Source organism: Nelumbo nucifera, chromosome 1 (assembly GCF_055504915.1).
Source record: "Nelumbo nucifera cultivar China Antique chromosome 1, China Antique-T2T, whole genome shotgun sequence".
NCBI classification, from domain to species: domain Eukaryota; kingdom Viridiplantae; phylum Streptophyta; class Magnoliopsida; order Proteales; family Nelumbonaceae; genus Nelumbo; species Nelumbo nucifera.
The window spans coordinates 172,933,394-172,958,635 of NC_142649.1; the positions used below are offsets into that span (position 1 = coordinate 172,933,394).

At 40.3% G+C, this 25,242-nt stretch overlaps 2 protein-coding genes across 2 annotated transcripts; both read right to left on the reverse strand.

Moving 5' to 3' along the window:
• Positions 1–93: 93 nt before the first annotated feature.
• Positions 94–19,409, reverse strand: PAC (pale cress protein (PAC)). Its single transcript, XM_010257566.3, has 7 exons — positions 19,067–19,409; positions 18,835–18,905; positions 17,836–18,030; positions 16,574–16,660; positions 2,687–2,737; positions 2,030–2,209; positions 94–1,072 (listed from the first exon to the last, which is right to left on the reverse strand). The coding sequence occupies exons 1-7, from the start codon at positions 19,191–19,193 to the stop codon at positions 839–841; spliced, it is 945 nt and encodes a 314-aa protein (XP_010255868.1). The 5' UTR covers positions 19,194–19,409; the 3' UTR covers positions 94–838.
• On the reverse strand, positions 19,269–22,898 carry LOC148804173 (uncharacterized). Its single transcript, XM_088899818.1, has 3 exons — positions 22,849–22,898; positions 20,589–22,155; positions 19,269–20,354 (listed from the first exon to the last, which is right to left on the reverse strand). Exons 1-3 carry the CDS (start codon positions 22,896–22,898, stop codon positions 19,269–19,271), a joined length of 2,703 nt encoding a protein of 900 aa, XP_088755944.1.
• Positions 22,899–25,242: the final 2,344 nt, after the last annotated feature.

Consider the following 25,242-nt stretch of genomic DNA (forward strand, 5'->3'; position numbering starts at 1 on the left):
AGGGGGGTAATGTGCGTCAGTGCGTGCCTGAGGTACCCTGCAAGAGATGGTCTATTAAGTATTAACCAGTGGTTGCATTGTATGTATAAAAACTGGCTTAAGAATTGGGAACCCAGAGAAGCTAATTTAATTGTATAAAAATAGAAACATTAACCATACATGCTCAGGATCATCTTGCATGTGCTAAACCTTGGCATTTTCCCACGAACATCCAGCACTAGCAGGTTTTGATTCCAGCACTTTAGTGATGGCAACAAGTGCAGAAAATAAAGATGGAAACAAGCATTCCTCTGCCTACATTAGACAAAGCTGCTGAGTACATCTGTTCTTGAAATCGTAGAATAATCTACAGATGTATCTATAGATTCCCCAAGAAAGTCCACACATTAACAAGTATACAAAAAATTAAGAACAGAAAATGAACTTTCAAACATCATGGATGCAGTATACAGTGCAATTAACTGCACTAGGAGGCCAGGAGGCTTAGGACCCTTTGTACTGAGTAACCCATAACAGGACTTCCAACTGAACAGAATCTCCAAATGGCAAGCGCTATGCTCCGGTTCTTTTCTTCCCTGCAAGTAAATCTTTCTCCAACAATCCATGCAAAAGCGAAACCCAGGACAGACGAGCTGGGTGTGCCACTTCTCTCCCTGACCCCCAAACTAAACTAATTTAGCCCCTATCAAGACTATTTTACCAGGTCAGTGAAGTTAGGATTTGCCTAGGTTCAGAGAAATATCCTGACATTGGTGAACCCATTCAATTCTTCTTCATGACCTTGGGGAAAGGGAAACAATGATCAAGGTTTTCTTGCAATCACTGGATCATATCCCCGCTACCATTTCAATGTTATTGCAAGATCCAGTAAGGCTTCTACTTGGCGTATAGTCCTTTGCCTCTCCTGTTGCTTCAATCTACTTGCAACAGATTCAGGATCAAACCCTTCTGCAGCCTCTGCTTCAGTTTGTTCAGACCGAACCTCTTGTAGCAATGCATCAACTTCTCTGACAAAATCTACTCTCAGTAGCACATCATCAGCCTCTAATGGCGGTCGCAATTGGCCTTGGTGCTGACAGAAGGGAAAATAAATGACAAAATAAGTAGCATGCATGGTTTGGAAAATGAATTATATCATGTAACAACCTAATACATACTGAACCGGTGCCCACAGATAAATGCCATTCATAAAATTTTTCTTACTGATGACGAGCAAAATAATCGATTACAGACCAAGAAAAAAGAGTAAGATTAATCTTCTATTCTTTCAAAAAAAAAAAAAGATTAATTTTCTATTAATCACAAACTTTTGTTCTGGCAGCTAGTATGTTCTTTCTTAGAAACTGTGTTGAACATGAGTACAAAGCATGTATCAATCATAAGCTATTGAATACATGGAACCTTAGATTTTGAACGTTAAATCCTGCTTGGCAAATGAAAAGTATTGGCAGTGCAGACAGCCTTAAAGACAAAAGAATATAAACAAGAAGTGGATGAACAGCATATTGAATGTACCATTTATCAAAAAAAATATTGGAAGGCACCAAATGAGTGGAATATGGAACAAAGGAATGTCAGGACAGCTAGCATTTACCAACTTTAAGGAACACTGTGGCACTTTATAGAAAACCCATAAACCATGCCACAGTGGAGGCGATAAAGAATTCCAGCATCCTTCACCTAAAAAATGTGAGGGAAGGTAGGTGGTGTTCTATATGATTCCATGAAAATTAACTTGATGCAACATACCATATTGATGTGAAGCAATTACAAACAATGCATGTGTGCAACGTATAAATGATGCCAACATATCATATTAAATATATTCAAGAATGAGCAAATAACTGCATTATCAGATGGTTAAACAAAAGAATTAATATGAACAGGCTAAGTCTTTAAAATGTTGTAAACCGATATACATTTTTCGGTAAACTGATATACTGAATATATCCAATATACCGAACACAGGGCCAACTAGCCAAGTTGCATCATGTTATACAATTACAAAAGATGCATATCTGCCACATACCATATTGATGTCAAATCCTGCTGGGACTAGGATACTAAATGGATCCTCTTGTGGAAAGGTATCAACCATGCGCTTTCTGCACTCCTTAAGCCATCTTTCATCATCAAATCCATCATGCAGATTCAGAAGATCATTGAGCAGTCTCATTGCAGGAGTAGCCTCCCGTTTCAAAATCTCTGTCTAACAAATAACTGGAAAGCTAATGAATGATATACCAACGAAATCAAAACTGCAAACTATTTAAAAATATAAGGGATTCATGTAGCTGACCCCATATAGGTGGGATAAGGCATGGATGATCTCAAATACCAGAATATACATTAAATGCAGAAAGCATATCACAATCAGCATGAAAACACTAGAGGCCCATATTTAACATGCACAAAACTAGATAGAATAAATTAAAATATGCTACAAATTTTGGGGATCAGGTTGTTTTGCAGATGGCACAAATTAGAAGAGTATCCTTTCTCAAAAGGCAAAACGAACCCAGATAACAAACTAGAAAATAGCACAAAGTGCATTGATTGCATCATCCAAGGGTTGCTTAATGCTTGCAGGCACACTAGAACACTAGAATCCATCATTGCAATCAACTGGTTCAAATTGGAAAACTTTATAAGACTGGGAAACAGGTATGGCCAAACGAATGTGTACCTCAATCCTCCTGTATAAGAGGTCCAGACTCCTAATCACATCTTTTTCATCCTGGAAAAATAATGACATAAATAACTTAGACAATGTGGTAATAGTGCAAAGAACAAACTCTTATAACAACCATATCAAACTTAAACATTGTTGGTAAAAGACAAGTATGAGCAGAAAGCAATTACAGTAATATGGTAATAAAAAGCAATTGTAGTAACATCTGTGTTCTGGATTAGGATTCTAGTCTAAAATCTCAGGCTGACAAGTGTGAGAATGCAGGTTCAAGTCTGAAAGTGACCACTTTGTGCAAAAAAAAATGCCAAATGTCAGGTCTGTATCTAGTCCAGTCCTCCCAAGACTCCAGATAGCTGGGACCAACATTGGGCAATCGCCTTTGTTAAAAGCTGTTATTTATCCAAGTATAGTACCGCAGGGGTATTATTGTAATTCTCTTATTTTTTGGTTGCTGTCACCCTAGTATATATGTAATTCTCTTATTTTTTAGTTGCTGTCACCCTAGTATATATACAAAAAAGCTGGCGCCGCCAGCATGCTTTTTGGCTCTCAAATCTTTCTTCTCTCTCTCTTCTTTCTTCCTCTCTTCTTCTCTCCTGCATCACAGCACTGATAACATGGTATCAGAGCGGGACCATCAGATCTGAAAAGAAGAGATCATACCAGACTTCCAGATCTGCCACCATCATCTACAGTTCAAGTGATTGAAAATCAAGTCTCCTTCTCACGCCTGAAGTAATCTCTGTCCTTCCCTCTTTTTTCTGGTCGTGCGCCAGGGCAGAACCTGTACTAGGTCTGCTGGTTGGATGTGAGGTGACCAGCACCTCTGTCTTTCCTTTTTTGTGGGGTCGACTGACCCCTGTAAAAATCTTTAGGTCGGTGAAGACCTTTTATGTGCTGCAATAGCAGTTTTGATGCTGAACCTGAAGGTCAGAGTGACCTGTACTTGCTATAACAGCATCTATGTTTGATGGGTAGGTCAAGAAATGACCCATCCGCCCTGTAACAGCACCTGTGTATATCAAAAAATGGCCTGTTAGTGCTGTAACGGCACCTGTGTTCATCAAAAAAGGGGGGTAACAGCACCTGGTGTTATCAAAAGGGGTTGCGTTTCTGAAGAAAAAAAAAGGGGGCTTCCTTTCTCCCTTGGTGTTGGCCTTTTTTTTTTAAGGTTTTGCTCCCACTTTAAGAGTTTTTTGAATCTGTAACCATGAGCGGTGAAGATTCTGCTACGCCCGGTGTTTCCTCAATGCAGAATGGAATGAGTGGGGGTGCGGACCTATCCTTTCCCATGGCTGTTATTCCTCTCAACGGTTTAAATTATTTAGAATGGTCAAGAGGGATCAAATTGTACATTACTGCAAGGGGAAAGATAGGTTATATAAATGAGAGAATCAAAGAACCCAATTCTGGGAGTGTTGAATATGACAGATGGAACCAGGAAAACAGCATGGTCATGTCCTGGCTTTTAGTGTCTATGCAACCTCAAATAAGAAGGAACTTTATGTGGGCTGAAACGGCAAATAAAATCTAGGAACAAGCAAAATCAACCTATTCTGAGCTGCGTCACTATGCAAAGATTTATCAGTTACAGGCAGAATCGACCACTTGTAAACAGGGGGAGAGGTGCCTTTCTGTGTACTACTCAGACTTGACCTCTGTCTGGAAGGAGCTAGATCATTATTAGAGTGTGGACTGGAAGTGTGATGAAGATGCAAAATTACACAAGAAACTTGTTTCTCAGCAGAGAGTGTTAACTTTCCTACATGGCTTGAATCCTGCATATGAATCTATCGGAGTTCAAATCCTAGGTAATAAGGATCTTCCCTCTGTCCAGGAAGTTTATGCTCTTGTACAATCAGAAGAAAGTAGAAGGAATTTGATGAATAGTTCTGGAGGGGATGCAATTGGGTTGGTAGCAAAAGGGAGTGTGATTACAAGTGGTGGAAATACCTCTTAAGAGGGGGGACTCTCAAAAAAGGGCAGATGACAAAGACAAACTGTGGTGTACTCATTGCTAGAAACCCCAACACACCCGAGATACATGCTAGGATCTTCATGGGAAGCCGAAATGGGCTCAAGATTTGAGTAAGAAGTAAGGTTCAGATCTGAATAAAAAGTCAGGACAGCAAAGTACAAGAAATAACACAATGGCAAACATGGCTTCTCAAGAGAATCAGCCCCCCATTACTACTATGACTCCAACTCACACCTCTGGATCTGACCCAATGGAGGATATTATTAATTCCTTCTGTGACCATTTAGAGCTCTATGGTAGAGCAATTCGTCAGATGGATGCTCCTCCCTCAACTTCATTTGCGTCCACATCAAGTAACTCTGCCACAACTTTCCATGTAGCATCTCATACCCCTGACACTCCTTGGATCATTGATTCCGGAGCATCTAAACACATGACTGGTACATCCTCTTACTTTCAAACCTATCACCTCCTTTCTGGAAGAGACAAGGTGAGACTAGTTGATGGATCATACACTACCATAGCTGGTCAAGGAACCATTTCTCTTCCTTTTGGCCTTACCCTGTCTGATGTTTTACATGTCTTAAAATTTCCCATTAATTTGTTCTCTGTTAGTAGTATTACTAATTCCTTAAACTGCTCAGTGACTTTTTCCCTTCTTACTGTGCGATCCAAGATCTGGCCTCGGGGAAGACGATTGGTAGAGGATGTATGGTGGATGGGCTTTACATACTGGAGAATAAGGTGGTCTTCAAGTCACAGAGTCTAAGAGTTAGTCTTGTAAGAGTCAGGTCTATTTATGGCATTGTCGTCTTGGTCATTTATCTTTTGAGTCTTTAAAAGTGGTGTTTCTAGAGTTGGTTTAAGTCGGTGTCAATTTCAGAATTTTCTTGTCAAACTTGTCAACTGAGTAAGCAGTGTAGAACTCATTTTCCTTCAAAGAATAATAAATCTAAATTTCCTTTCCACATTGTTCATTCTGATGTTTGGGGCCCTGTTACTTTATCATATGAGAGTGGCGACAAATATTTTATTACCATTATCAATTATTATTCTAAATATACATGGGTATATCCCATGCGAACCAAGTATGAAGTACCAAAAATTATCCAAAATTTTCAACAGATGGTCTTCACCCAATTTCAAACTGAAATCCAAATCTTTCAATCAAATCATGCCAAAGAATATTTTCATAGTGATCTCACAAAATTTTTTGCTTCAAGTGATTCACTTCACCGTAGCTCTTGCGCTCGAACACCACAACAAAATGGTGTTGCTGAAAGAAAGGCCGACACCTCCTTGAAGTAGCCCGAGGTTTACTAATTCATATGAATGTCCCGAAACGTTTTTGGCTTGAGACTATCCTTTGTGCTACCTATCTCATCAACCGTATGTCCTCTCGTTGGTTAGAGTGCAAAGCCCCACACCAGCTTCTTTTTCCTAAGGCTCCCCTTCTTTCTATTCCTCCTCGTGTGTTTGATTGTCATTGTTTTGTTCAAAATCCGTCACCCACTCGTGGAAAATTAGACCCTCGTGCTATTCCTTGCATCTTCTTGGGGTATTCTTTCACTCAGAAGGGATACAGTTGCTTTGATCCTATTTCTCGGAAGTTTTATGTTTCCATGGATGTCTCTTTCTTTGAGAGTGAGCCTTTTTTTCCCGTTTCTCCTCAGGGGGAGTGTAGAAATGAGGAGAAACTGGTTAAGCTCCCTCCTCTTCTTGATCCTCCTCCTTTTCGTGTCTTCTTTTGTTGTCACAAAGGCCAACCATGTTCAAGAGTTGTGGAGAACCTAGAAGTTGTACCTCCAATGCCATCAAACTCTCCAGGGGCGAATCATACCCACTCAGGTATCTTGGTTCCTATCAATGTTCCTGACCCTATTGCTATTGATACTTCTGTTGCTAATGACCTTGACCTTCCTATTGCTCACCAGAAAGGTGTTAAATCTTTACCACTAAACACCCCATTTCCCACTTTGTTTCCTATGAAAACATTTCACCCTCTTTTCAGGCCTTTCTCACTTCCATTGATAGTGTTCCTATCCCTAAGAATGTGGCAAAAGTTCTTTCAGTGCCTGAATGGACAGATGCTATGGAGGAATAAATTAATGCTCTACATAAAAATGGCACATGGGAACTAGTAGATCTTCCCAAGGGAAAGGACCCAGTTGGATGTAAATGGGTTTTCACAGTCAAACATAGGGCTGATGGCACGGCGGAGCGGTATAAAGCTCGTTTAGTGGCAAAGGGGTTTACACGAGTGCATGGAGTTGATTATGTAGAAACATTTGCACCCATTGCCAAGATGAACTCCATTAGAATCCTTTTCTCCCTTGCTGCTAATCTTGATTACGATCTGCATCAGCTCGAAATCAAGAATGCCTTCCTAAATGGTGACCTTGAAGAGGAAGTTTACATGGTACAACCCCCTGGTTTTCAGGCTCAAGGTAATGAACAGAAAGTGTGCAGGTTGAAGAAATCATTATATGGGCTGAAACAATCACCAAGAGCCTGGTTCAATAGGTTCCATGCAACGGTTCAGCAAAAGGGATACAAGCAGTGTCAATCTGATCACACGTTTGTGAAAAGAGGGGAAGGAAAAATTGCAGCACTGATAGTATATGTTGATGATATAATTATCATTGGCGATTGGAATGATGAAATTCAAAAGTTGACTTTTCTTGCTACACAGTTTGAAGTAAAGGATCTAGGTCCTCTAAGGTACTTCCTTGGAATTAAAGTTGCCCGCTCACAAAAGGGTATCTTCATTTCCCAAAGAAAGTATGTCCTAGATCTACTCCAGGATACAGGAAAAATGGGAGTGAAGCCAGTTGATTCCCCTATTGATCCTAACCATAAATTAGGTGACTGCCAAGGTGAACCTATCAAGGATGTAAAACAGTTTCAGAGACTTACAGGAAGATTGTTATATCTTTCTATGATCCGTCTCGACATTACTTATGCAATGGATGTTCTTAGCCAGTTCATGCATGCACCTAAGACCACTCATCTTGAAACAACAGAAAGAGTTCTTAGATATCTTAAGAAGTTCCCAGGTGCAAACTTGTTGTTTCAAAAGTATGGGCATTTGAAAGTTGAAGTGTACACTGATGCAAATTAGGCAAGACCCCTAAATGACACAAAGTCAACTGGTGGCTACTGTACCTTTATAGGAGGAAATCTAGTTACTTGGAGAAGCAAAAAGCAGAATGCGGTAGCTAGATCTAGTGCTGAAGCTGAATATTGGGCAATGACTCATGGAGTGGCTGAAATTATGTGGCTAAAAAATTTGTTGAGTGAGTTGGGTTTTCTAGTGGACAGACCTATGACCCTATTTTGTGATAACAAAACAGCCATAAACATTGCTGCTAATCCAGTGCTACATGATAGAACTAAACACATCGAAGTTGACAAACACTTTATCAGAGAAAAGGTTGTCACAGGGGAAGTGTGTACTCCTTATGTTAGCTCTGAAGATCTACTTGCAGACATCTTTACAAAAGGGCTACACCACTCGCGGCATCATGATTTATGTGACAAGTTGGGCATGATTGACATCTATGTCCCAACTTGAGGGGGAGTGTTAAAAGCTGTTATTTATCTAAGTATAGTACCGCAGGGATACTATTGTAATTCTCCTCTTTTGTTTTTTAGTTGTCGCCCTAGTATATATAAAAAAATCTGGCGCCGCCAGCATGCTTTTTGGCTCTCAAATCTTCCTTCTCTCTTTCTTTCTTCCTCTCTTTTTCTCTCCTACATCACAGCACTGAATAACAGCTTTATTATCATTAAATCAGGCCTTCAACAGAATCATATAGATGGTCCCTGAGATAATGTCTTACAAGACTGTGGCTCTTATTGGCAGGGACTGAAAATTTGACCCCAACTTTACAGATTAGGCTCCTTTCTTTTTGGAGTTTGCCATCACGTTGAGATTTAAACATAGTTATCATGCAGGTTTTCTCACCTTGTTTATGCAGCGAGGATAGCAAGGTCTTCAAGAAAGCAAGTTCATTTACAAACAAATTCTGCCAACTAAATTGTAGAGTGTGAGTGGATTGGAGTAGTTATCAATAACTAAGATTTGATATCTTCTAGATCATTGATGATTTAATGCCATTTTTATTTTAAAGAAAACTGTTGCTAACATCACCTTGAATCATCCCCAATGCACCTAGGCGTATGTTGGAAATACTCCTTATCCCAGGCCCATTACTGGTAAGGCTGCAACTTGGGCCGGGATGGCCCGAACTCAACCCTAACCCAACCCAAAAAAGTTGGGTTGGGTTGGGTTGGGTCGGGTTGATGCTCGGGTTAGGGTTAGGGTTGAAATTCATGAACCCGACTTTACTTCGGGTTGGGTTAGGGTTGACCCCTTAGGCAACACGACCCAACCTGAACCCGACTCTATAGTACATGTCATATATAAATATATGTTATATGTAATATATAGCATACATTGATTTGTTTAGATGCATGATATTTGTATAGCCCCCACCACATAGTATCATGTATTTCTTTTAAGATAATCACTTCACTTCATCCTAATCAAAAAGGCTAAAACCTTAATAACATTATTTTATGTTTTTTGAAAATTTTATTCTTCATCTCCTCTCTGTTGTTTGCCACCCATAAAAGATCTATCACAAGTCATAACTCATAATAAACTATAGTCATTTCTAACACTTGTTTTTTCTGAGTTTTGTACCAAAAGAACAAAAAAAAAAAAAAACATCAACAAATAAATAATAATGAAACATAGGATTAATATATGTAGTGAAAGTTGAGTTAAGATCTAAAATCGAGAAATTCTACAAGGTTTTAAGGGATGGGAAGAAGGTTGGGTTGGGCCCAACCCAACCTGAGACTGACTTCGGGTTGGGTTAGGGTTTTTTTCTTTTTTGATCAATAACACAATTCATTATGTAATTTCAATAAAAATTACAATTAGGAAGACAAACTTTCTTATCTTCCAAATACAGTTTGAGCCCCAAGAAAGGGAAAAAAAAAAAAGAGAAAAAAGAGAAAGAGAAACGGAAAGAAGAATAAGATTACAGCTGTGCCCAAAACATTGACTCCCTCTCCACCCCTTGTTTAGCTAACCCATCAGCAAAAGAATTAGCTGATCTTTTTACCCAAATGATTTTAACTTCCATTCCTCGAACCAGCCATCTAAATTTCCTCCTCACATTACTGTAATGCCATAAACCACTGTTGTCTTTATTCAGCCATCCTACCACCACCTCCGAATCCCCCTCAATTATGAATTTGTTGATATTCATCTCCCTACCTTTCTGGATTCCTTCCATAACTGCATGGATCTCGGCTCTGAGAGAGTCACCCACTCCAATTGGGCCTGAAAACATGGCTAAGACAACCCCATTCTGCAACACCCCCAATCCCTGATTGGGTTGGGTTAGGGTTGAAGGAATTTAGTTAGGGTTAGGTTAGGGTTAGGTTGGTCGAGTTGAAGATCAGGTTGGGTTAGGGTTAGGGTTGGGGGTTTAGAACTTAGGGTTGGCCTTAACCCGACCTAACCCGGCCCGACTTGCAGCCCTAATTACTGGTAATCTGGTACGTGAGCCCAACCCTAGCATGGGCATCACATGCAATGTGAAGGCAGGGGAGCTCCCTCAGCAGCATATTACTAAGTCCTATGTTAGGACTTAGGAAGCCATGTCAGCAACTCAAATAAGACAAAGGCTAACCAATTCCATTATGGAGATATTTGCATGTACTAGCCTATGTAAGGCTGCGGATGGTAGAATGGGGTAAACCCTAATTGAGCTAATCCTCTCTCTCTCTCTCTCTCTCTCTCTCTCTCTTCTTCCCCTCCCCCCTTCTCTTCCCTTCTTCCCTTCTCTTCTGCTTCCTAACTGTACTTCCTGTCTCTGTTCTAGAATGAAGGTTGAACTTCTCTCATTGAAGTTCCAGAGTTAGGCGATTCCTAAATCCTAACAAACATCAAATATGGAAAGGCCTCCATCCACATTCTGAAGAAGAACTTCACAGACAGCAAACCAGCACTATACATCAAAACAACCAACAGATGACATTAAGAAGTTTTCTTTTCAGTGATGCTAGTCAGACTGTTCAGTCAGTGATGTTCCAGCCTAACTGGTACTATCCAAGTGCAACAGAAGAATCAGCAAACTATTAGGTGTCGTTGTGTCACTGAGGGGGGGAAAGACATTTTAAATAAGTAAGAAATCTAAGTTGATTTAATCCCATCTTCAATTACCATCTCCACTGTCAGAGGAGCTCCCACTGAGCTAATCACCAATTCTCTTTATTGTCTACAATCTCCAGAGATCCATTCTATTGAGTATTGTCAAAGGCAATTGTACCAGGAAGTCCAGGATACCCTATTTTTAAGGGTTCAAGGAATGCTAGACACCAAATGACACTCCCTGACACTGCACAAACTGCTTGACTTGTGTCAACATGGACATTAGACACTAGGACAGGACACCTATAGCAGAGGTGCCAAGCTGTCACAGAAGAGTAAGGCACCTGTCTTATGTCATCAACATGTGATTTATATCATTTTTTTACATCCAAATAGGATTCTGCAAAAAATGACCAAAATAAGGATTCAGAAGTGGATCTCTACAGTAGCATCCTGCAATATACTTGCTTTCTCATATTTTCTGTTTTTATTTATATAGTCAATTATATTACATTTTTTAGATATCCATGTCCATGTGCCGGGAGTTTTAGAAGTTGCCTTGTCAGACACCTCTTGAACTAGTATGAAGTGCCTGGGTAATTCTAGTCAAACAGTATTCATGCTAATACAGAGTAAAAATAAGGACATAGTGGATTCCAATCGCAAATCAATTGGTAAAAGAATAATCAACTCTCTCTCCTTCATTGTCTCTAATATGTTTCAGTGTCTTCTTTACATTTTTTCTTCCATGCTTTTGGAAGAGGAACAAGGGTAGATAGGTATTCCTGTCTAGATTACTTTTGGCATTCAGAAAGACGCCTAATGAATATCATCTCCCCCCCCCCTCTCTCAATGAAAATATACAGTTGCTTTCTTGTAAGAAAATAAAGATTAAATAGAACCATGTTGAAAACCATCAACTATCAAGTATTGGCAACATTGCCAGAAATGGTAAGTGAGAAACTAAAATGATATTATTTTTTAAAATGAGCATTCCTAGGGATAATGTCCATCATCTGTTTGGACTGAACATATAGAAGGGATCAACTTTTACTTGATAGGCTGCAGGACCACAGGGATCTACATTCTTTGATGTTATGGCATCTTTGCTTGCAAAATATAAGCCTGAAAGAACAACAGTTCCATAGCCAAAAAAAGAAAAGAAAAGAAAATCCACACATGCCACATGGTAGGGGCAGTGTTTTAAAAGGCGTGGGAGATGTACACCTTCAGGTGAGGCGCCCACAAAATGCCCTGAGGCATATGCCTCTGGTGCAAGAGGTGTACGCCTCATACACCTTTTGCATGACGCATGCTAGAGGCATACACCTCATGCACCTCACGCACACCTCATACAAAAAGAAAGAAAAAAAAAAGAAAGGAAAGGAAAGGAAAAAATAAAGAAAGGAAGAGAAGAGAAAAAAGAAAAAAAAAAAGAAAAGAAAGAGAAGAAAAGGGAAGGGAAGGAAAGGAAAGAGAAAAATGAAATCCTCCTTCTTCTTCTTCCTCCTCATCCCCTTCCTCTTAAGGAGGCTTATGCTTCCTTGTGTTTAGGCCTGTTAATGATACCCGAAAATGCGAGGCCCAGTCTGACACCTGATCTGATTATATTATAATATTTATTGATTTTAATATATAAATTTTATATAGTTATGTTTAAAATTATAAAAAGATATATTTTATATTCTATATGAATTTATATATATATATAATAAATTCAGTATGTTATATTTACATTAGTTTATTATATATAAAAGTTGAAAAGTAATTAAATTTTAATTTTTTGTTGTATTTTAAAAAATTAAAGCTGAGTCAGATTAAACCTGAATCCAATTTGAGTCTGTTAGGATTCGAATTCGAATCCAAGGTCTTCAAATCCAATCGGATTTGGATGCAACTTTTCAGTAATCAGATCAGATTCAGATTTTGCTGAATCCGATCCAAATCCAATCCAATTACAGCCCTACTTGTGTTTGGGAGGCTTACGCCTCTTACATTCTGAACTACACCTCATGCCTTCAGGTAGTGGAACGCATCATGTCACGCCTCTGCATTTTAAAACATTGGGTAGGGGATTCCCATGATGGACAAGATGATTATTTTAGCCAGTCCAGTGTCACAGGGTGACATGATGGGTTGCTTGGCTAGAGGTTTTCTAGATGTTTCCTGAGGCTCCTAGCCAATTCTACATGTTTCTGGGCTGTTATGGGGTGTTCTAGAGTGTTCTCAACGTGTCTAGAAGGGGCTATATGTTGGTGGAACTCTCTAGAACCTTGTGGAACAATCCAGGTTTGTGTGGAACACCCTAGAGGGGTTGGAAGCAATCTAGACTTACTCAAGAGTGTTCTTGTATCTTATGGAATGGGCATCCCCTAGAAGAGTGAATGTTCTAGAAGTGCTTCTAGATGATGCCAAGTGTACATAGTTCTAAAGGATTCCTTGAGGGGGTTAGTGTATAAACAGGGGTCCCCTCCTTCATTTGTAACAAGCACCCAAGTTGTAAGAGCATTCTTTGAATTGTAAGCTTTCTTCTAGTGCAATACAATCTCTTCCTCCTACAATAATTGGTGTGCTCTTGTGTGCCTTGGTGTATGTCCTTAGCACTTAAGCAACCTAGCAGGAAGGGTCTTGGGCGTGCAGTTTGGTTGACTTGCTTGGAGGGCCAAGTGAGTGCCACACGACTTAGCCAATGGGAGCAATCAGGTCGTGACAAGTGGTATAAGGGAAACTTTGCTAGGGGCGCGTGGGAGCTTGTGTGTGGACATTATGTCAGACGGACTCGACAATAGCAAGACACATGAGCGAGAGAAGGGCCACTCAAAGAAGACAAGGGAAGCGTCAAGGAACATCCTTGCTGCCTTGGATGCCAGGATGGCGAGGTTGGAGCTTGCCATGGGAGAAATGCAAGACAAGTTCACAGGCATGGGCAGCTGAGTTGATGGCATGGAGGGCAGGCTGGTGGAGCTCAAGGCAACCATGGATGAGGTCATGAATCTTGCCTGGCATGATGAAGACAAAGAATGGGAATGGCTAGAAGACAAGCTGATGGGAAGCCTGACCAAGGTCCAAGCTAATGTAGACGAATTGAAGGTAGACATGGTGCTTTGCAAGAAGCTGTTAAAACGGGACGAGGTGAGGACTTTACAGGACGTGCCAAAGGTAAGGGCACCTAAGCCACCTCACTTCCATGGTGCTAGGGATGCATGGGCATTGGACAACTTCCTATGGTACATGGAGCAATACTTTGAAGTCATGCACATAAGGGATGAGCAGGCCAAGGTACGTGGGCCAAGGTACGTGTTGCCACTAGGTACTTGACTGATACAACTGTCTTGTGGTGGAGGCAACACTGTGCAGACATGGAGAAGGGGCAGTGTCACATTGACACATGGGATGAATTCAAGCGGGACATCAAGTGCCAATTCTATCCGGAGAACGTAGAGTACTTTGCACAGCACAACTTGAGGAAGTTGAAGACTGGGTCGATTAGGGATTATGTACGGGAGTTCTCCATACTCATGCTTGAGATACCCGACATGGCTGACAAGGAGTTGTTGTTCAACTCCATGGATGGACTTCAGCCGTGGGCGGAAACTGATCTGCAACACAAGGGCGTGTAGGATCTAGCCACTGCCATGGCTGAGGCGAAGAAGTTGGGGGAGAGCAACATGGGTAGCTCAATGGAGCCCAAGTCTACAAGGGGTGGCCATAGCATAGGTGGGGGAGATCACCATAGCTACAGGGATGATCAGAGCATGCAAAGTGATTACCAGGGCAAGGGGGCCCAAACCAAAGTTCAGGATGGCAAGACCAATCCGCCTAAGTCAAGGGACAAGGGCAAGGCAAAGCTGAGCTACTTCATTTGTGAAGGGGACCACTATGCTCGTGATTGTCCGCAGTGCAGGGCGCTTGGTGCACTGGAGGCATAGATGGGGCAGCAGGAAGACAGCCATGAGGAGGCTAAGATTGGGTCACTACAATTATTTTGCAATGTTAAGAAGCTGGAAGGGCCGGCTAAGGGGGCAGCCAAGACCACGGACAGGTCAAGGCTGATGTATGTGGAGGAGTTTATCAATGGTGAGAAGACCTAGGCCATGATTGATACAGGGGCGACTAACAACTTTGTCTCAACTAGGAAGGCAAAGCGCTTGGGCTTAGAGGTCACAAAGAGCACGGGCATGATCAAGGCATTAATTCCCAAGCACGTGAAATCGAGGGTGTTGCTCAGGGGGTGAGCATCCAGCTAGGGAGCTGGCAGGGTGCCATAGATGTGACTGTAGTGCTAATGGATGACTGCCAGATGATATTAGGTATGGACTTCTTCAACAATGTGCGGGCTATGCCCATACCTTATGTGCGGGTGTTGTGCATCATGGAGGCAGGGGCCTCATGCATGGTCCCTTTGGTGGATGGGACATGTGCAACAATGAAGAGTTATCAGCCCTACAACTGGGCGTGGGGCAAGGCCATGGGGGCCAATCTAGTCCAGGGGTGGACAAGCAACCAAGGGCAGCACAACACGACAAACAGGTCCAAGGCAAGGACAAAGTCGTGTATGCAGGCACAAGTCAAGGCAAAGGTTGAGACAAAGACACTAGTAGGGGCCAGGCAACTTATCAAGGTTGGAGCAAATGGGCAGCTATAGCAACAATGCAGACCACTTATCCAAAGGGCAGGGAACCTGAGGAGATTATTGTTGAAACCATGGCCACTTTTCCCAGGGTAACTCCATGGGTGGAGTACGCAGTCAAGTGGAAGGGGTTGCCTGCATCAGAAGCATCGTATGTACGAGCAAACGAGTTGATTGCGGCCGGCCAGGAGGACTTGATCAGGCAATGGGATGCACAAGCCAACTGAGTGCAATGAGAGCGTTGCACAATCAGGTAGGGGAGAATGTCATGGGATGACATAATAGGTTGCTTGGCTAAGGTTTTCTAGATGTTTCTGATGCTCCTGGCCAATTCTGCATGTTTCTAGGCTGTTCTGGGGTGTTCTAGAGTGTTCTCCATGTGTCCAAAAGGGGCTAGGTGTTGGTGGAACTCTCTAGAACCATGTGGAACAATCCGGGTTTGTGTGAGATGCCCTAAAGAGGTTGGGAGCAATCTAAACTTACTCTAAGAGTGTTCTTATATCTTATGGAATGGGCATCCCTTAGAAGAGTGTAGAAGGTAGAATGTTCTAGAGGTGCTTCTAGATGATGCCAAGTGTACATAGTTCTAGAGGATTCCTTGAGGGGGTTAGTGTATAAATAGGGGTCCCCACCTTCATTTGCAGCAGGCATCCAAATTGTAAGAGCATTCTTTGAATTGTAAACTTTCTTCTAGTGCAATACAATCTCTTCCTCCTACAATACTTAGTGTGCTCTTGTGTGTCTTGGTGTGTGTCCTTAGCACTTAAGCAACCTAGCAAGAAGGGTCTTGGACGTGCAATTTGGCTGACTTGCTTGGAGGGCCAAATGAGTGTCACATGACTTAAATAGAAAGTAGAAAGGGTAACAGTGTTTTCCTCCCTCCCCCATAGGGCCAAATTTTCAAAGGCATCTCCTATGGAATTTATAAGCAATACAAACCAACCAAGATATAGACTTTTTAACTTTATAAGAACTAGATAAACCTTCAATTGCATCATAAAATATGATAACGCAAATTAGCCAGGGAAGGAGTAATAAAAATGACAAAGGCAAAGGCATATACAATAAACAAATTAAGAAAGAATGAGGGAAAGAAAGGCATACATCACGTCGAGCAAGATCAAGGCGATTCCATAACACCAGTAGAACAAGTTCAGTTAGTTCGCCCTTTTCTGCAGCCTCCTCAATTTTCTACATATATAGAAGCAAAACAATGGACATGAAAGTTAACTACATCAAATAGAAAGGCACAAATAACTAACAAATTACTTTCTATCTAAAATACAAGATTCGAAAGGCATGATAATGATGCAAGTATGATAAAGTAAGAGAACTTGCTCATATCAAAACAAAAAATCCTGCATAACCTAGCTGAGGAGAGTAAAATTTACTTGTTTTGTTTCTCTTTCTCCATTATTTTGCACTTTTTGGGTAATAAATAGAGTAGGCATTGAGATAAATAAAACATTCTACAAATTTGAAAAGTGTGTTGATAATAAGGACAAAAGAAAGAAAGACAAAGAATGTAGCCAAAGCATTCTGATAAGTGTTACAACACTGGGATGAGTGGGATCTAAATCATTCTTACAGAACATTTGTAGATGCAAGGATAAGGGAAGGATCTCCCCAGGATGAGTAAGGAAGTACATAATTAAGATGGCATTTGGCATCATGGTGTTTCTTGCCACAGCATTTGAGCATAATCAGCAATGTAACCCCCTTCTTGCTTGTGCAAATTATTTAGTAGAAACATGTGCTGACTAGGTGTTTAAACTTTAAAGTATTCTGGTTTTTCATTAAAAAAGTTTGTTGCATTTAGAATATAACATCTCAGAAAAGCATTCTGCTTTTCATTTTTCAATGTGCCACATTATAGAAATCTATGCACTACCATTGCATTGACATTTTTGCCTAATAGACATTAATAAACATGATTTTTGTCGGCTTATGCTAAAATACAGACCTGGCAAGTTATTTAAATGCATCAGACAAGAAACACATCAATGTCAAATACCATCTAAGGAGGTGTTTAAATGTAAGGTAATTAATGATATGTATAAAATCATTATAGCACTCATGCATGCTTTTAAGTTTTAGTCAAAATTCTTGCTTTTATTTAACATGTCTAACTCACAAAAATAACCTTATTAATATAATGTAGGAAAGCAAGTTGACTCAAAGAAAAACAATCTCTCCGCATTCAATAGAAGAAGAAACGTTCTAAGCTAAGGCTCAATTGAAAAGCTCTTGTGCTTATGCACTCTCCAAGACAAGGTAAAGATTTTTATTTTCTGCAGGCTGCTTCAGCAGGAAAGAAAGTTAAAACTTCATTGTGAAATGAAAACAAACCCTCTATGACGAGTTACCTCTTCGACTTCCTCGGCAGATCTAATAAAACTTGAAATCAATTTTCTTGCTTTTCGAACTTCCTCCTCAGGGTACCCCTTCAATCGTGAACCAATTTCACGATACTCTTCAATCTTCCTCTCCTCTTCTTCATCCTCCTGTTGCCGTCTTCGATGCAACTCCTTTGTCTTTTCCCGTTGTCGGGCTTGCCATTCCTAAACCAGATCAAGTTAACGCTAATATTCCAAATAGGCCATGCAGCAAAATGAATTGCAACTTAATAGTACTCTCATTAAACTGGAAGTTCATTATCAAGTGGCTTAAAGCATGTGAAGTATCCGATGCTAAGATTTTCAAATTAACTTTAAGCATCAGAGCTTAAGGATTAGATGCTTTAAAATGCAGATATTTAGAACAAATTCGATTACATACTTGATCAACTCTTTTTATTTCATTCTGCATGTAATGTGAAACCCAGGACCCTTTCCCAGAGGTAAGGTAGAATTGAATTGATAACTACAAGTTTCAACGTTCTGAATCCCAACATTTTGATAGTTTTAGTCTTAGGCTAGATTGACGAAAGTGACAAGATGACCTTGTTTATCAAGGAAAGGGGGGAAAAACTTCTATGCTGAATGCTTAAAGAATAAATAAAATCAAACTAAAGATCCTCAAAAAGAAAGAATTCAAATTCCATTGCAAACCTTTAAGAACTATCCGGGTCTCAAGTACTGGTTGATGACTTAAAACGGTTTCAGTTACATATAAAATGAAGTCCACTGTTCAAGTGAACTCGGGACACCATAGCATCAAGTTCACAACACAGAGAGAGAGAGAGAGAGAGAGAGAAATAAGCCAAATTAACATAAACCCATCCTAAACAAATCATGAAATTTGTGAACCCACTAGTTGAAACATAGTAGCATGGAGACTGCAAACCAAATCATATTAAATCCGAACAAGCAAAAGCACAGAATCAAAAATGTAGTAAGCTATTAGAAAATTGAGAATCAACATACGTCGTCGTAATACTCGTTGGGGAGCAGCCCGTATAAGTCTTGTTCCTCCTTGCTCTTGTTCTTCCGCAAGACTATCAAGTATCAAGAAAAAGAAGAAAAGAAAAGAAAAGAAGAATAGGGAAATTAAAAACAATAAGAAAGAAAAGAAACGGCGAGAGATGGCAACTAAGAAAACTCAGGAAGAATACACGAGTCCAAGAGCTCTGAATGTTCGTTCTGTGCTGAATGCTACCTCTACCAGGTTTAGAGTTCGTCTTCAAAGCAGCCGCCCTTGAAGTTGAAATGACTTTTGTCCCTGTGAAGTTTGAAGCGGGACCTGGAGGAGGTACACACCTTAGCACAAACACGTTTGCCTCCATTAACAGATAAGATTATGATCAAATTGGGTCTGTCCAAAAATGTGACTCCGTCTCTCTGCCTGGACCGAGTTCCGACTACCGAGTTAAACAACCTAAGAAAGGTGCCCTTATGAACTTATCAGTTATATCATATGGGTCGATCCTATTGGAACTTTGTTGCCATGTACGAGAGACTAGAACAACTATCAGCATGATTAAATGATTCCAGGCCATCAGATTTGTTGACTGGGTATAAACCATTTTTATTCTTGAGAGTGATCCGTATCTTCTTCTACTACTACTCAGTACTGCACATCCGCTGAAACCCCAATGGGTCTTCCCTTCACGAGCCGCTGTCAACAGGCTCTGAGCAATGGGGTCCTTCTGGAGTCCTTCCTTGATGAGCTTGATGAGGTCTAGTCTGATCTGGCTTTGAGAGGGACCTTCACCTGTGGATAGTGCTGCAAGCTCGGCCTTCCTGCTAAGTGCATCAGCAACCCTGTTCATCGGCCCTGGCTTGTACTCTAGAGTCATGTCAAACTCCGCTAAGAAATCTTGCCATCGAGCTTGCTTAGGGCTCAGCTTCTTCTGAGACTGAAAGTAACTAGTAGCTATGTTGTCAGTCTTGACCACGAACTTGGAGCCAAGCAGGTAGTGTCGCCATGTGCGGAGGCAGTGGACGATGGCTGTCATCTCCTTCTCTTGTACAGTGTACCTCCTCTCTGTATCATTCAATTTACGGCTTTCAAAGGCGATGGGATGTCCTTCTTGCATCAAGACCCCGCCAATAGCAAAATCAGAAGCATCTGTGTGTAGCTCATATGGCTTGCTTGGATCAGGCAAGTCGAGGACAGGTTCTGCTGAGACAGCTCTCTTCAAATCATCAAAAGCTGTTTGGCAGCATTCACTCCAGGTCCACATACTAGTCTTCTTCAGTAAGTTGGTGAGGGCAGTGGCTCGTGCTGAGAATCCAGAGATGAATCTTCGATAGTAGTTCACGAGGCCAAGGAAGGAGCGAAGTTCGGTGACCCTAGTGGGCGGTGCCCAATCTTGAATGGCCTTGACTTTAGCTGGATCCATACTGATTGTGCCTGCTCGGATTATATGACCGAGGAAGGCCACCTCTTCTGTGGCGAAAGAACATTTCTCCTTCTTAACAAATAGATCGTTGTCCCGCAAGACCTGTAAAACAGTACGGAGGTGGTCAACATGTTCCTCCAGGGTTCTACTATAGATTACAATATCATCAATATACACAACAACAAATTGGTCTAGGTAGGGATGAAATATTCTATTCATCAATGTACAAAAGGTGGCTGGAGCATTGGTAAGCCCAAAGGGCATGACACGAAATTCAAAGGACCCATAGCGGGTAACACAAGCTGTTTTGTGTTCATCTCCTTCGGCTATACGCACTTGATAGTACCCCGACCTCAGGTCTAGCTTGGTGAAGTATTTGGCCCTGCTGAGCTGGTCAAAGAGGTCGGCCACCAAAGGTATGGGGTATTTGTTCTTGATGGTGAGCTTGTTGAGAGCTCGGTAGTCAATACAGAGCCGAAGAGATCCATCATGCTTCTTCTGAAATAGGACTGGTGCTCCAAAAGGGGCCTTAGAAGGCTGAATCAATCCAGCATCCAACAACTCATTCAACTGTCTGCGTAGCTCGGCCAGCTCAGGAGGAGACATTCTGTATGGCGGGCGTGCTGGTGGTTTGGTTCCAGGCTCCAACTCAATCTTGTGGTCAACTTCTCTCCTTGGGGGAAGCTTCTTCGGCAATGTGGGAGGCATGACGTCCTGGAATTCTTCTAGTGCCATTGTAATCACTGGTGGGATATGCTCGGTTAGTGGGTCAGACAGGTCGGCGTCCACCAATGTGGCTAGGTAAGTGGTCTCTCCTTTCCGCACTCCATCCTTGAGTTGCAATGCTGAGAGCATCTTGGGGGTGGACGTGGTATCTGGCACAACTGGAACCATGCAAGGAGCCTGATCTTCAAAAATGCACACTTTGTTGAGGAAGGGCATGGGCACCGCCTTTACCTGAGTTAAGAAGTCCATGCCGAGAACAACCTGAAAATCATCCATGGGCACGACTGAGAGGTCTATCATCCCTTCCCAGTCACCAAGTTGCAAGACCACCCCATGAGCTACACCTTGTATGGGTTTGGCATTAGAGTTCACAGCCTTCAACCATCCGACTTCCTGGGTAGGTGCAAGTTCTACTCGGGATGCCTCTTCCATAGAGATAAAGTTGTGAGTAGCGCCAGTATCCACCATGGCTCTTGTGGGCTTACCATTCAAGCGGATGTCTACATACATCAGTCCCTTCGGCTTGAACTTCGATGCTCCTTGCGGGCTCGCCTTCTTCTTCATTGCATTGAGTCTTCGTAGAGCCCCCATTCTTGTCTCCCCTGGTTCCTTCTCCTCCTCGCTATGCTCATCATCACTAAGCTTTGCAAGCAAGGCATTGAGCTTCCCCCGACTAGGACAATCCTTAGTCCAATGCTTTCCCTCACAGATGAAGCATGGTGCCGGAGGTGTCCTCTTCACAAACTGGCCACCTCTGTATCCAGTGTCTCCTTCAGGTCTCCTGTAGAACTTAAAAGTGTTGGGTTTACTTGGCCCAGAGTCTCCCTTGGGCGCGTAGTAAGGTCTCCTGTCGCCTCCTATCTTGCCTACGCCCTGATATGAGTTGGGTTTAGGGCCGTCTTTGCTTGGTCGCCTGTTGTCTACCAGTTGTTCAGCAACGGCCATGGCTGTGGCAAGGTCCTTCACACCTCGTCTCTGGAGTTCGAGCTCGGCCCATTGTTGTAGGCCGTCCATAAAGTTGAAGAGAAGGTCTTTGTCTGACATGTCCGTGATCTCGAGCGATAGTGCGGAAAACTCCTTCACGTACTCATGCAATGAGCCCGTGTGTTTTAGGTTCTTGAGCTTCCGACGGGCTTGGTACTCCACGTTCTCTGGATAGAACTTAGATACGAGCAAGCTGGGGGCAGCCCAATCTCAGTCTAGACTTAGACTCTAGACCTCATCCTGGTCTACCTCGTTTGGTTTCCGGCTATCAGCTGAGCATGGCCCAAACCAGCCCAAACTTTTCAACAAATGCATGACATGATTTACCCAACCCAGTTGAATTTAGGACTCGTTCGTGTTGTTTAACGAGGTAATTTATCTGTGTTTTTTGCTGAGAAATATTAGTTGGATAAATAAGATGATTTTCCAAAATAATTCGCTTGTGTGTGTTAATTTGACTCCTCAGTGGGTAAGTGATTTTATTCATTTCAGATAAGGGTAAAACAAACCCGATAAAATTGTACAAAAATTTATTGCAAAGAAAATTCATTTTCTATGGGCTGACAAACAAATGGGCCCTAGAGGCAATTGCACTACTCACGATGAGCTGTAAGGAGGGTTTATTTGCACACGTGTCAAATATATCATTATTTCCTAAATAGATTGTGGTAGAGGAATTGAGACTGTGTCAAGATATAATGTTTAACTAAAAAGGAAAACCTAAAAAGAGTAAATAAAAAAAAAAAAAAAAAAAACTTTTCAAGCCTTCATTTTCTTCTTAAGTACGTCAATCTCTACTCTTTAGAGTCTGGTCTACATAGTCTTTTTCTTCTTGAGCACATTAGTCTCTACTCTCTAGAGTAGTCTATACTCTCTAAACTCTAACCTTCTCCTCTTTGTCTTCTTCTTCTCTTCCTCAAACTCCTCTGGCTCCATGCCTCAAACTCTCAAACTTTCAAAGAATCCAAGTCTCCTAAGTTATAATCGACCTAGAGTGAAGAGTGATGAAGACTACAGACAGACCATGAGCGAGAGAGGTTGCAACCTGTAACCATCTTCGGAGATCTTCTTCTTCTTCTTTTTCTTCTTCTTTTTTTTCTCTGTTTTGGTTGGGGTGGATTTCTATTTCGGTTTTTAACCAAAATAACCGAATAAAATTTTGGTTCAATTTGATTGATTTTAACCAATTTCGGTTTCAATTCGAATTTAGCCTATGATAAATCGGTTGTAAAAAATTCAGTTTTTTTTATTTGTTTTGAATCGAATAAACCGAATGCTCACCCCTTACTGCCACAAATGCATAAAGTGCCAACTATAGGCTTTGTGCTTTTGGACTTAAAATATATTTTGACTTCATATCATAATGTCTTCAAAGCACCCAAAAACATTTTCTTGGTTCAATTTTAATTTTAACATCCCAAAGGTCAAGCTTATCCAAAGCCTTTTTTTTCCTTTAGGTATTTAGTTTATTCAAAAGCCTTACCTACTTATGAGAGTCACTAGTTTTGATGCACTTATTAAGTAATTAATAATTTAGGATTGTTAATTATGACTTGGGACACTCATTGGATTAATTTATAGGGTAAAATATAAAAACCTCCCTTAAGGTCTTATTTTTCACAAAAACCTCCTCTATAGTAATGAACAAACATGCAGTTACCTCTTTTTTGTTATTGTTAAAAACGTTGGCCAAATGAAAGCTTATTAAAATAAGTGCATCAATTTTTCAAAATTATCCATTTTACCCTTATATCTATCAATTCAAATGAAAGCTTATTAAAATACCCCTACTAAGTTAATTGAAAAGAATAAAGTAATTTTACTCTATAAAAATGTTAGGTCTAGTGAAATTTAAAATGGCAAATCTAACATTTTGAATTATATTGAAAGATGTCGTACTAAGTTGTAAGGGTAATTTTGTAACTTTGAAATATCCATTACTGAGACAAAATAGAAAGGAAGTAATCTAATGCTTTTGTGAGATTATAGAGGAGGTTTTTTGTTAAAGTGAAATATCAAGGGAGGTTATTATGATTATTAGAAACTCCATGGGAGATTTTTTATATATTTACCCTTTTTATATGCTCATTTCGATTATTTTGCATGTTTTTTAATTTAAGAGGGAAGTTTGTTAAGGTCCAACTGTCCAAGTGGTGAATAAAATGGAGTAGGGGTGTCAAATGGACTGAGTTTGAATTGGACATGCCCAAATTAAAATCAATTTGAAATGGACATCCAATAAGATATATTGAATTCAACTATTTATTGAATTGTATTGGAGCTGGTCCATCTATAATGAATTTATATTGAACTAGATTGTATGGGACCGATATAAGGTCTATTGACATTAAGATAAGAATAGGGATGGCAATGGACCAGGTTTGGGTTGGATCCAATCTGAATTAAAACCAATTTAAATAGATTGACCGGTCCTATAAAACATATTGAATTGGACCAGTCAATCCAAAGTATTTATCAAATTGGACTGGACTTAGTTCATTTATAATGGACTCAGATGAAACCATGTCAAGTTGGACCAATATCTGGTCCATTGACAACCCTAATATGGGATAAGTTAACAACAAATGACATTTTAGGCACAAAAAAAAGATGATGCATCCATACATTTTAAATGAGTAATCTATATCTATCTATATATATAGCAAGTCAGTCCACGTCACCATGCCTGTCCTTGCTCCAAACCCCCTTCCTAATTCCTGTTTTTTTGGATTTTTCATTTTTAATTTCACATAATTACCCATTAACCAATAAGGAAATAACACAGACTTAACTATTTCAAACAACTATAAAGAAAAAGGGATTTGCTTTTCTAATGTTTAGCCAGGTGGCACCACTTTCTCCTACATTGACAATAATTCCAATTTATCTCCTAAATTATCTCTAACTCCTACTTATCTCTTAAATTATATCTAATTTAGTAGAGAGATTCCCTCCTAAACTATCTCTAATTCTTATTTATCCTCTCCCCCACTTTTTATCTACATCTATCTAAAGAATGTTTCAATTAAAAAAATTTAGAATTATTTAAATATTATAACGAAATTATATACTATTTTAAAATATTTATTCAAAATACAAAAATTAACTATAATGGATTTAATAATATTCATAATGTTAATAATTCTATATTTTTACAAAATTCATCATGAAATTGTGTAGTAACAATATAAATTATAATTTTACAAATTATTCAATTTAAATGTTATTCAAATAATAAAAAATTAACATTAAAAAATAAAATATTATTTAAATATTTCAA